This window comes from Hippichthys cyanospilos, chromosome 4 (genome assembly GCF_059441005.1).
Source record: "Hippichthys cyanospilos isolate Australia breed blue-spotted pipefish chromosome 4, RoL_Hcya_1.0, whole genome shotgun sequence".
NCBI lineage: Eukaryota > Metazoa > Chordata > Actinopteri > Syngnathiformes > Syngnathidae > Hippichthys > Hippichthys cyanospilos.
In genome coordinates this window covers 15,833,044-15,846,808 of record NC_142372.1, presented here as the reverse complement: position 1 = coordinate 15,846,808, position 13,765 = coordinate 15,833,044, and the positions used below count along the sequence as shown (strand labels likewise).

The 13,765-nt window shown below is 39.6% G+C and overlaps 1 protein-coding gene across 2 annotated transcripts in view; it reads right to left on the bottom strand.

The window, feature by feature from the left end:
* Window positions 1-13,765, bottom strand: part of sox6 (SRY-box transcription factor 6) — a 140,546-nt gene that overhangs the window by 11,879 nt on the left and 114,902 nt on the right. For both annotated transcript variants that reach the window (XM_088412810.1, XM_088412811.1), the window contains one exon: window positions 1,950-2,055. In XM_088412810.1, coding sequence (XP_088268936.1) covers window positions 1,950-2,055 — 106 coding nt within the window. The remainder of the gene's footprint in view (window positions 1-1,949; window positions 2,056-13,765) is intronic.

Below are 13,765 nucleotides of genomic sequence, written 5' to 3'. Positions count from 1 at the left end.
GGCACCAAAATGAGCCAGTAATAAGCACATTCATACAACTGCACAGCTATGACCAGGCAGTCAACACTTAGACTGGCTAACAGCTAGCCTGTTAACAGCCAGCTCAAAAACTCTCATTCCCACTGCATTCATCAGACCTGGCCCTGCCTATCAAAGCCAAAACCATTCAGTCAGAGATAGCATAGTGTAGAACTTGAGAATGGCACACAAATAATACCTTCAACTCACAAGCATTTCAATCGATGGGATAATCACTTCATTCTAAAGATACTTCATTTCATTTTCCTGAAGCAGGCCATTTGCCTCGATGTAGCTGCAGATGTCATTAATTAGCCGATGCGGTTTTGAGGGCGTGTGATGCCACTGCTAGATGTTGGGTTACATTGTCATGAGAAATATCTCTCCTACTTTCCTGAGACACTCAGAGGTATCAAAGATGAGTCACAACCATTTTCCTCTTTGCGCTAGCTCTCAAGTGCCATGGAAACAGCCCCAAATATTTATGCCGGACAAACACTGCTGCTCTGTGCGTACCGCTCGCTCCTGTGAAGAAGCCAGGGCCACAAAGAGTGGTGACGCGTTGTCACTATGGTGCAAGCAAAATTTACTCTCCTGTGCCCAAGACCTCAAACAAGCAGAATAGCAGCAGGAGTCCAAGCTTGGAGAAAAGCCAGCTTTGTCCTAAGGTCCCCTTGTCCTCCAGATCACCTACCTGTGAAAACCTGCATTCCTTTGGAGCAGCTTTCGTTCCACCCCACACATATATCTACCAAGCACTACTACACTGCTCCAGCATAGGTCCCATGGCCAGGAGGAGGCGCACTAAGTGTATGTTCATACTTGACATGTTTGATTGGATTCAAACAAACTAGTGAGTTTTGTCAAGTGTGAAGATGAGCATATTGTTGCTGTCAGGCAAAAACCTAACATATCCAAATATAGTCAATTTTATTATTTCCTTCCACAAATGAATACCTCCAGTCTGTCCCCATGTCATCAGTTTCGACCAAAATAGTTATGAACCAAAATAAAGTCTCTTCATCACTTCATAAAAAATCTAATAACTCTTGAACGTGTAACTCTCAAAGATGTGTCATTAAAATACTGTATGTCTTGTTTGTTAAGATACGGAAACTATGCAGGATTACGGTGCTGATTTTTACAAAATTATGACTCAAAACACTTAGGTCTCATAGAGTCGAGTTAGCTTGTGATGCTAAAATTTAATTGCTCTCATACTTTGATGCAGAATGAACTGGTCGGCCACAAAGATACTAAGTACAGCACATGCAGATTAATTTTTGCCGATCATATTGCTTAAACAGTTATCTTTTTATTTATTTGATCACTCATTTAAGACATTTAGATGGAGTTTGGAAATAACATGCAACCACATTTATTTTAAAGATTAAAAGGCCCATATCATGTGAAATAGTACCTTTGGTGCATAGGAAAATACATTTCTTCTGAAATACGAGTATTTTGGTGCCTGAATTTCTAATCACGAAGTGAAATGGCTCATTGACTCACACCGTGTGGCTGCCAAGCCCTCGTTCTAAAGCGCCACAACAAACAAAAACATCAAGACGAACGTTGTTATTATTTCTTTACTAATTAGTGATTTGGAAGATGCGGGGATTATGCCTGACAGCAACGATATGAACCCCTGAGTTTCGGTTTGTTGCAAACTAACTCAAGTCCTCTGAAATATACACACATAGACCTGGACCAGTTTTCACGATATCAAAAGAGAACAACAACAAGGCTTGCAGCATTAATCATTTTTATCAGGCAAATATATCCCTGTGGATATCTCAAATAAAGTGAGTGAAATGAGCTTTGTCATGAAAGACAAGAAACATCTAAATATCAATGTAGCTCTGTTTTGGGGTTAAAGTTGATATGTAAAAGAACAAAAAAAGAGACATAAAATAAAATGATGTCTTTACCATCAAGATCCTCAGGCCTGGTGAGATCAATGACTCTGTGGCCAATCTTCCCATCCTCACCCAGTTTTCCAAGGTGGTGCCCGATTCCTTCAAAATGTGCCCTTTCCTGCAAGAGACAAACATGTTTTCAGGAAACATCATGAATTAATTGTAAGGACAACATATCATAAAAAAAAAAACAATAAAAAGACATCCGTTGTTTAACACTTTGGGGTGAGTCATCATGATGGAGGGCAAGGTTACAAGAGTTGTTCTTAATAGATTTTGCGATCTCGAACAAGCAACGGGGTCACGGCTGTCTTTGTAGCGCTGAGATTTGATCCTGTCATCGTCTTCTTACAAGCCGTCTCCTGGTTGACAGGGCCCAGAGCTCCGCCGTCATCATTTATTCAGCATTTTGCCGGATGTCATGTCGCCTCTTGAGCCGCGAATAAACTTGGCACCATGTTGTACTTGACGCACAATGAAATCCCGTCATTCAGCGCACCGTGACATTATTAAATGTCATGTCCATGTGCATTTACAGAATAGAATAACAGCTTTTGAATAGTTGATGCACATTACACTTAATGTATTATGCAAGGGGGAGAGTGCCGACTGCCGCCGGCTCTATTGTTGAATGACCTACTTCCTCAGTGAATAGACAAGGTTTTAGCAAGAGACTGTCTCGTTCTCCAAAGACTCAACTAGAAGATGGACACTTTGACTCTGCATGATACAAAGAATCCCCCTTTCTTCCCTTCTTTCCATCTTTAGCTTGGATCACACTAAAAGCCAGACATCTCGCCGCCAGTCCAAATAACAGCATTTGTTTTACTGCCAACGATGTGTTGTCATGTTGACCTCTGCCACTTGTGTCTAAACTGATACTCAGGTAGATTCCTGACACAATGTTAACGGTTCCCTTGCTGCGCACACTCAAATAAAACACTGACACTGATCTTCAAGCCCATTCTTTGTCATACATTACGGAGTTTTGTACGCTCATACATAGTGGTGCATGTATGGTGAACAAGCTACATCTTGGGAAAAAAAAAAGACGTTAGACTGTTTACTGTCACTCCCATTGGAAATGTACTCCCAAGGTAAACCTACAAAAAAGAAAACGTGGTATATAAAACTACCGCACAACTATGACTCCAACCCGCGTAATGGCAACACAAAGTGCAAAATGAACGAATAGCAACCAATGGCGCTTTAAAACAATTTAAGCGGCAGTTATAGAAAGCCAAATGACATTTATGGCCACATGGAAATGGATCATTTGCGAACAAAGAAGGTTCCAATCTTCGGCAAAATGTATTGTAAAAAAACAAAAAACAAAACAAAAACAAATCCTTCTTTTACGATACTGTGTTCTTAATTTAAGATAGAGGAACAACCTTCAAAAATCATGATTCTTCTTTTTTTTGAATGGGTTTGAATTTCATTTTTTTTGCTTTACAATGTAATGTGTTAATGTAAGAAGAAAAGCAATAAAATAAAATAAAAAATCCTGCAAACATTGGCATGATTAAAACAAAAATTAGGTGATTGATATTGCCTGCCCAAACACGTGAGGCCTACAGTAAAACTGTATTAGCTAGCATACATTCTTTGTCCTCCCTGAAAACTAATGTAACCGCATCTGACCGAGGAGCCTCTCCATGCTGATATTCTGTATGTATGTATGTTTTTTAGGAGAGAAGCAGTTTTGGATAATCAGCATTCGTATTCAATTCAGTGGAGAATGATAATTTGGAGTAAGTGTGTTGCAATGCAAAATCTCTATCAATCTCTTAATCTCAATGGACTGCTGTAATAGAGTTGGCCATGCATGATTTGTCTTTGTAACTCTTTTTACTAACATTTGTGGCAACCTGAGCGATTGTGCACTTGTGGTTCTTTGCTTACAAAAGTGTTTTTAAATGATGACATATGAACACTTTGTAGTCAAAAGATGAAGTGCACAGCGCTGTGTACAGCATCACACGCATGCAAAAGCATATTCATCAGCCGGTTATATTATTACTCTTAATGAAAGAAGCTTGCAGCCTGCTGACAAAGTGACTGATGTTTGATTAGCTGGGTGGGCAATGGGCTGCTTCAAATGCGACTTGGACAGTCGGCGTTCACGGCTGCTGTGTCTCCGTAATAAAGTCGTCATGTCGTCCCTCCCGTGTGCTTCGTTGGTCCCATCCGATCAATCAAGTCCTTTTATAAACTCATGATCATTAAGCATCGCGTTGGGCCCAGACGCTCACCAAGAACAGTAGCCGTCCATCACTAAGTTTCGATATGTTTTGTCCCATGCAACCGACAGAAACGGCGCTTTATGGGAGCCGGCGTTTTCATACTTCACATCATTCATGTGAAGGTCTCGCCAGAGTAACTTGCTTACCCTTCCTGTGCTTGATATGCTAATTATCATCATGCTGCCAGTGCAATATGGAAGCACAAATTTCCATAAAATTTTATATACTGTGCGTAATATACTTATTGGTTATACGTGCTGTAATTTATGCCTGCGCAGCATCAGGGTTTTGTTTTAAACCTTGAAAATATTCACCGAACTAATGCTTCTTTATTGCCCGCGCATCAAGTGCTGTGATAAATTAATGGCACTTTTATTATTTTATAGTGCCATTAAATTTTTACTGATCACTGTGATACAGAAGAGTAGCAAAGGACATGCAGCATTTTGCCAGAGAGAGAGTAGAAGAGACTGGCAGTATATTAGTGAAATACAGTCAAAGGCATTCTGGATATTACAATTTCAGGCTAAAATTACCATCAACAAAAAAAGGGAGAAAGCTAAACCGGAAGAATGAATTAAGAGAGGAGCTGATGTTAAAAAAAAAAAAAGAGAGGAAACAAAAGCTAAAAGTGAAGTCTTTCATTGGTCTCTCACATTGACCACGACCGCTGGCAAGCCACCAGTTTCTCCCTGAAATGACTTCAGCGTGTCACGCTCCACCCCGGCGCAGCTCCATTTACAGCGATGCGCCCCGCGCTGCACAATAACACATTATCATTTGCTTGTTTTGAAAATATTTGTTGGTTGCAGACCAGGCCGCCGAAAGGAGACGTGCGTCACAGAGGAAGGGAGATGAGGAGGAATAGAAGTTGAAGGCACAAGGAAGCCAAAAGGAGCTCTTGTCAGTGCTGTAAAGAGAGCTTTAATCTGGCAGACCGCAGAACATGTGCTGCTCTACCCACAGGGTGTATTCTGGGCAAAGGCGGGTGGCGGACGGCCCTGTGCATTGTGCGTACTCCTGCCCTATATTTAAGCAACACGCTGCCAATACTGACACTCCTTCAGCTTCTTTGTAAATAGCTCCAGGCTATAGGCAAGGCCATATGGCCTGAGATGGTTCAAATACAGATGAAAGTCAAACAGAAGGGCGCCGTAGATTATGGTGCGGATCGGCGAGGTTTGCAGAATCCGAATGCACGTTGCTCGATCAGAAAACTGCTTCTCAAACTTTTTAAATCAAGTACTACATTTTCGGTTCCAGCTGGAAATCAAATAAAGAAAATAATAAAAGAAAACAACCCCTAACCCTAAATAAGCAATATCGCTGTAAAGCATTGCTGCCATACCTACATATTGTGTGGAGATACTTACAAAACAAACATTCAGTCGATCAAAGTTTAATGAATTATTGATTGTTCAAACTTTATAGAATCCACGAATCCATTATTTACCAAAATAAACACTCTCAAATTCTATGATTGTGGTGAATTTAAAACAGGACAAATAATGCACAACGTATACGAATGACAAAATGATTTCATTTATTTATTTTTTTACTTTATAGAGAATATGTAAATGACATTCAGGGTGCAGGCTATAATTTTAAATTTGTGCTATAACATGTACCATTGATATTTTCTTCAGATTTGTCCTTCATGAAATAAATGTTTATATGATCAATCAATCAATCAATCAATCAATCAATCAATCAATCAATCAATCAATCAGTAAATAATTACTCTCAAACTATTATCACAATGACCAACAATGAAGTACTGTAGTTAAGTAAAAACTGAAATGTGTTTATATATGTGGAAAATACAATTACATTATGATTCATTTCAAATGTATTACATATGCAGTAAGTCAAACTGATGGATGCCAAATTAAATATTTGAAGTCAATGACTCCTAAAGAGTACAAGTAAAACAATTATACTTAAACTATATTCAAAATTCTACTAAAAAATTATGTACAAATTAACTGAGCTGCATTTTGCAGCTAAATAAAAAAAAAAAATTAATAAATAACACATCCGCAACATTATGCACTGTTTGAACATTTAATTGATTCTTTGCGCATCAAACTTTCAGAATCACTGAAAGAGGAGAGGCAAAATCAAAAGCGATTTCGCAATATTAATTTTCCCTTAAAGGTTTATTGAAATGTCAAAACACATGCTGCCTTTTTAGTTATTATTATAGCAATGCTGTTTAAAATTTAAAGCCAAGCATTCTTCCTATACTGCCCCCCTGCATCTACCATAGAAAGAAGGCCTACGCTGCATAAAAGAAGCTTCTCTAATTCATCACTGGATGTACTGGCCTAGAATTGGGGTTTCTGCACCGACCAGCTAACTATAAGATTGGACACTTTAAGCTTGGCCTGTTAAGTTTGTCCAAGTGTTAGACACAACCAAATTAGGTTAATTAAACAATTCAGGTTTTGTCATTTGTTTCAGCAAACTATCTTGAAAAGCTAAGGAAGCAAAACTGCTCACGTTCAGATACACTCAGACTGGATGCACTGTTTCTGTTACTTTTGGCCATATATGAAGGTACGGTTAATACAGTGAGTTTTGTGCTGAGAAATTTCTGTGACATCAGAGAGGGATTATCCACAATTTGGAAACTTTGGCTACAATTTCAGCACTGTTTTCTTTCATGGAAAAATAACACAATCACATTTCCATAAATGTGACCTGTAACAGCTGCAGAAGCCTAAAGAGCCACTTATGTTTGATAATGTGCTGAAGTAGCTCTGGTAATATCGCACACCTGGTGTGAGGCAAGTTGAAGGCTCGGTGACCACAATATGGACTTGGGTGGATCACGTTTCAGTCATCAGTGTGGTCTGCGGCCCTCAACAGTCCGGCGGAGACAAAGGCTGCTCAGCGCTCATCTGGTTTGTGTTTTTATTGTAACCCGTTGCCATGTTATTTATAATCCTGCAGCTTTCCAGTAGTTTTTGTGAGTTTTGAGCCATTTCAACATTAAACATATCCAGCCATGCGGTCAACCCACAGTTCCTTTCATGCCGACTGTTGCTCCTTTTTTTTTAACCCGCAGCGCTGTCTTTGTTAGGGCTAATGCAGGCGGCAGCAAAATCTACAGTAGCAGCCACAAAAGCTTGGCATCTGTTTCCATGCGAGTTGTCTTCCACATCAGTTAGAGGAGACATGGCAGAATATTTCCCTTGCATTTACACTGCTAGGGCATCACCTCATTTTTTTCAAACAGAAAGGGTCAGTAAGGCTTTTGATTGAATTAAGGGGCCTAAACTGTGTTAGGAGAAAGGGAGCTAAACCTTTTCTGGGCTTGCTGCCAGTTTGGAATTTATTGTTTGTTTTTAATAAAAAAACTACAACAAAAACAAATAGTAGCCTTAATGGGATTACTTATTTTGATATTTTGTTGGAAGGAAATGTCAATCTCAACAATAACTCATTTACATTTCTCAGTAAATGGAATATACTGAAAAATGTTCCACCGTTTGGTCAAGCTAAAACTTATTAGTAAGAGGGAACAACGGAAAAAAAAAATACAAAACCGTGATTTGAAAAAGCCCTAAGTCGCTGGGGAGCAATGTTTTATCATTTTCATAGTATGGGAGCATTTTGTTAAGCATACCCCAAAGCGCTTTGTTGACTGGACCAAACATCATTGCAACAGTTAAGCCATTTTGTTCGAACTGCAACAATGCCAAAGACTATAAACAATATTGTGTGGCTAAATGGTTTGTCGTGTTTCTTTTGTGGGGAGAACAACTCAACATTCTTTGTCTTGGTCAACCGGCAGGCCAGAAATTCACCATGTAAAATAACAGCTGACAAAATTGCGGTGCCAATACCGCCAAATAACCCATCCAAGACATTGCCATCATGATTTGTTGGTACTAGATGAGAAAAAGCTAAATAGTCGATGGCAGCTGGCTGGCACAATCACAGCTTTTGGTATTCTTGTAGAAAACAATTGGACAATGTGTTAATGTAAGCAATTGTCACGATGGCACTTGCTGGCCGTAGTCATAGTCTGGGAGCCCGGGGTAATCTAATTTGGATGGGCAAGGCCTTGTATGCCAAGGATTTACGCTGGGGCTAAAACGCTTTGCTTTGCAATTTCCAAGACAGCGGTCGAAAAGGAGCAGAAAATTGCTTCCAGGGCGGCCGACCAGACAAGATTATATTCAAAGTCTTTGTGAGGGCTTTGCCTCAATAGGAGCTCTGGCGTCACAAGCACACGCGCGCGTACACACATATGGGCAGACGGGACCCGTGTAACCATTACGAGCAATAGGTTAGGAGAAGTTTAAGCTCCATCTGAATATTTACAGGCTGAGATTTAGATAGGGGAAATGGACAATTGTAGTCATCAATACTGAGGAGAGAAGGTGCTCCGGGGCAAAAGGGCCACTTCGATAGGTTAATACTGCCCTTTCACCTCTTGATTCCAGAGAAGAACATGTCAGCACAGGAATATATTTTATCTCACAAAAACTCCTGGGTCATCACAAAGGCAAATGATAACATTTATACTGTTAGTTTTTTTAAGCGTTCTACTGAACACTTCACATGAGATAAAAATAACTCGGCATCTGTTCTTTTGCCATGCAGCTCTTTAAATTGAAAACGTTTTCAACGCAATGGTATGAAAACATCATGAGAAATTTTTGACAACCCTGCTAAACATGAATACTTAAAAAAAATAAAAATAAAATGAGGCTTGGAATTGCAAAAAAAAATCAAACTGTTGTTTGCACTAACGCTGTAGGCGTGTTTTTAATGTGTGAAGCTACTGCTCACTACAAAATGGATGCGACTTTGTCTAGCAAGTTTCATAAGCCTACACATCACTACACATTTGAGCCATAAAAATAAATCCACTTAAACCCTCTGGTGGCCAGAATATATCCCAGTGGGTCATCGCGGGTCTTTTTCACTAGGCACTCTAAAGCTCGGCCAAAGTCTCAGTCCACACGTTGGCTGTCATATCTTTTTTCACCTTACTTGCTCCTTTTCCTTCCTCTCTATGAAGTGCATACACTCATGGCTGACAACAAGGCACTCGAAACGGTGGGCTTTTTCAAGAGAAGATGCATTTTTGGTTCTGGCAGAAAACTGCATGGGGCTTTCCACACCACTATGAGTTCAAATACAAACAACCAGCTGGCTCAAGTTGGGCACTGTAGTGAAGGAGGGGGCCATTCATGCCACCGGGTGTCATTTTTGCCTCCAAAATCATTAATTAAACCGAAATTGTAAAAACGTGTTGCAGTTTACGTTATTTTGACACTTCACTATAACATAGCACTCAACTTTTTCACCCTATCAGAAATTATCTTCAACATTTACAATTTATTTAGAAACAAAGCGTTAAACAGAGGTGAAACATATAAAATGGTTAATAATGTTCTGGTAATCACATACAACATTCTGTACTTACTGCCATTATTTTTGTCAAATAATTTGTCTTCTGAACTAACAAAATTTCAAGAGGTTCGGTCAGTTATAGTGTGCGGCATAATGACATCATGATGGTGAAATAGCCTGCATGTCACTGCACGAGTAAATACATATTGTACGTACTTGTTTGTCATTCACCCATGACGTGCAAAAACAGCATGTCTGTTTATAGCTGCAGTGCATAATAGAGAGAAACAATTCAAATGGTTACAAATGGCTTGAGATCCAGTCTATTTGACTGCAGGCATAGTGGTGCGCGTTCGAGGTAAAAGCCTCTTCTGGGTGAGGAGGAGGGAGTAAATAATGGAACAAAGTAATTGCCCTCAGCAGACAATAATACCTTTGGATTAATATTTCAAAAAGATAAATTGTGGGAGGGTTGTAAAAGGTTTTATTGTACTGAGGGGATATAGTAAAAACAGACAAATAAAAAGACAAGCCTCCCGTTGACTATGAATATTTTACATGGCTTCGGGTTAAACTCCTGCATACAGTCAAGATCGACAGTGCTGCTCTAGGTCGGTGGAGAGGAAGGAAGGGGTTGTAGAGATAAAGGTGAGGAAGGAATGCATTGTCCTGATCGGACACACTTTGTACGAAAAGATGAATTGATCCATCTGTAAGCAGCACTTAGGCCACCCTTCAGCTCGGTCATTACAGTGGGATAAATCAATATTTAATATCCCACTCTAACAGCTGCACCGGATGATCTTAACCTCTCCTTAATCCCATTTATGTTACTGTTCCGCAATTTTCTTGTAAACTCTATGTCATGATCGGAGTTTTTGTTGTTTGGATTATTCAATCGACCCCCGCTATTAGTGGGGATTAGTGACCGGGCTGGGCCGCAAATAGAGAAAATACGCATATGATTGCCTCCGACTGACATTTTTTCATGCTCCGGCAAGAAAAAAATGGAGCTGGATGAGAAATCCCAGGGAGAAAGCCGGCAAATTATTTTTTGAATTCATAATCATACAAGCTACTAGTATGCTACGTTGACTGTATTTTCGACAATTATACATTACAACATGATTTGTTAAGTTCTCATTTCCATCAGTGCATAAGCGCTGCCTTTTGTATTAAGCGTCCAGGTCCACCTCATTTTCTCAACAGTTTGTTCATCACATGCCTTACTTTTGTTTCTGCAAAACATTAAGCCTTCATTTTTTACAGTTTTTTTAACACCTTCCTGCTTTCATTCCCTGGCTCTACCTTTTTCTACCATTATCATCACCTCACGAATAAATGAACAAACCTAAACTGCCGGAAAAGAAGGAAATCAAGACAAGCAAACTGACACGACAAGGACAAGACAAGAGAGGCAGATGGGAGCTATCTGAATGATTAATACAAGTGACAGGGCTGACCAGAACAGGACGGAATAAAATCCAACAACCATGACAAGAGCTAAACACAAGAAAAAAAATCCATAGCATGAAACTAAACTAAATGAAATTCAAACCACAAAAACATGGACACTTGACACTCTCGCCATGACAAACGTAAAAAAAAAAAAAAAAAAAAAAGAGAGACCGGAACAGAACACGTCACATTGTGCAACTTACCAAGGTTAAAACCCTTTGGGTCTGTTGGCTCATGTCGGCAAAAGGCTGAATTACTGTTCTTTATAGAAGCCGAAGGTTGGCAGTGATGGCCCCAATCTGGGAGCAGTCTTGATAAGTGCTCCTCTAATGTCAACACTTTCTAATTGGACCGGTGTCGCTAAAAATACGAGGTGACATTATTTCCAGCCCGATTTGCCTCAACACAAAGCAGCCTGGTGTTAGGTGTCATTGAGAGACATAAGAGTGATGTAACCAACAGAAATAAATTGCTCGCTTATGTAATATGTTTTTGTTTTTCTTTAAAAGAACAGTGGTGGGCTGTTTCAAGGAAAATATGTTAGAACCAAATTTTTAATACAGTGCCTTAGGATATGAGTTTAATTTGTCCTGTGACCATGCTCATATCTCAAAACTGTCATTCCGTTTCAGCATTGAACTTGATGAATATGAAACATCCTAAGCAGCAAAACTAAATGTGTTTAAAAAAATGCATTAGACAAAATGAAGTTACACATCAATCAAAACATGCAAGCTGTCAGCCAAAGTTCCAGCTGATTTACATCTTTAAGTACTTTTTTAGTACTTTTTAGTGCATTTTTGGAAAAAGAACCACACATTTTCATTTTACTTTCATGATTATTCCACAAATCAACACCTGTAACAGAGACACACCTCTGTTATTGTTCTTGGAATGTTGTCTTCAAAAACTTAAATATGCCTACATATCGGTCTAGTTTTTTTTAGTCGAGGATGTACTTCCAATTTTAGCAGTCTTGTTTTACACAAGTACCTGCACTTCAACAGGGTTTGAGTACGCTCACCACCCCTGCTGTTGCCCCTTTCAGTGGTGTTGCACACCGTTCAGAAAAAGTATACTTGACTGCTACCTGAATAGGCCGTGTGATCCACGCAAACACAAAATGATCGGAAAACCAAAATACATATTCGGTGAGGTTGTTTTTTTTGTTTGTTTGTATTTTTTTTTTTTACATATACATTGACCTAGTTGAGGCTGTTGGTTAAAAGTGTTACTTGGTGAAAAATTAATGAGCATCGCTCCCAGTTCCTGCCTGCTCCTCACAGCCAACTGGCACCATGGCATCAAGCTAAAGAGAGCAAGACAGCGCCCAACCTTCTCTCTCTCCTTGATTGACTCATCGATTGAAGATATTTTTAAAGGGAATCCCAGCGAGTGTACGCTCCCGCTACAAAGCAGCCCCTGCCTGTGTCGAGGGACGCAGGGAGCTGCGTGTATGCTTAAAATGGGCAACGACTTCAGAGTGGTGTTAGGCCACATCGGGCACAGGCATGGCCTGTCACGGCCTTCACACCAACACTAGCAAAGACTCAACCGCGCGCGTGTGTACACACCGCCAACCGTCAAGTTCTTCACCCTGGACAAAGATGAAAGTCTCATACATTCTGAAGATTACTCTCTTATTAAGGCACTTAGTTTATTTCCAGCACTACGTACTTTCATGTACTTTAGAAGCACCATCAAGGTATGAGTGACCTGAATAAAACAATACAGCACTGCCTTGAGATACAGATTTGCGGACCATACTCGTAACTCTAATATCTCATCTGAAATCATCTTTCTTCATTCAGCATGGGATAAGGCTGACCCATGAATAGCGAATCCCTGTGTAAAATGTATACCCATTACAAATACATCGAAAGAATTCTCACCATTCACACCTAAGAGGCAATTTGGAGTGTCCAATACACCTACCATGCATATTTTGGGGAATATGGGAATAAACCAGAGTACTCGGCGAAAACTCACGGGGAGGCCAGAATATAACCCATGATGAGACAGATGCACTTAACAGTCTTCCATCGTGTCACGCTTGCCATATTTCATAGATGCTGAAGAATATATGTTTACATTATATGTGTGCATTGTATTGCTGCACCATTTGTGTTTAAATGTTTATTTGTTAGATTCTTCTAAAACCATGATTATTGATGCAAAATTTTAGTATCTCAATAGTGTTTTCCATTCAAAATTAGCATCAAGATGACAAAACATTCCATAGGCGACATTACTTTATTTGATTACACAATGTGTAATTCTGTTTTATGTTTAGTTGGACAGCAAACTTCAACTTCAGCTTGAATCGTTCACTATTTTCCGTGTTGTGTGAAGAGAGTTGAACTAAAAAAAATCTTACTCCTTGTATAAAAAAACAAAAAACAAAAACACACCGATCTCAAGGCAACACTATAAATCATTCGGCAATATGAAACTTTTGAATAACTTTTGAATAACAACACGAATGGGCTATTAAGTCTCCTCTTATGTTCCATGCTTGTAAACAACCTGATAACGGCACCCAGACATAAAAACCCTCAACAGGTGTGTTGTTCTCGTGCACTCTGCACATCATACCCCGTGTCCCCTGCCACCATAAACAGATTGTGCAGCAACAGTATCTATGCTAAATGTCGTCCGGGTTTGTTTTTGGCACAAACGCATTGTTTGTGTTGAGTGCCACTTCAGAGTTTGCACTATGCAAAGTTGTAAGGGTGACAGACACAGCAGAAATAG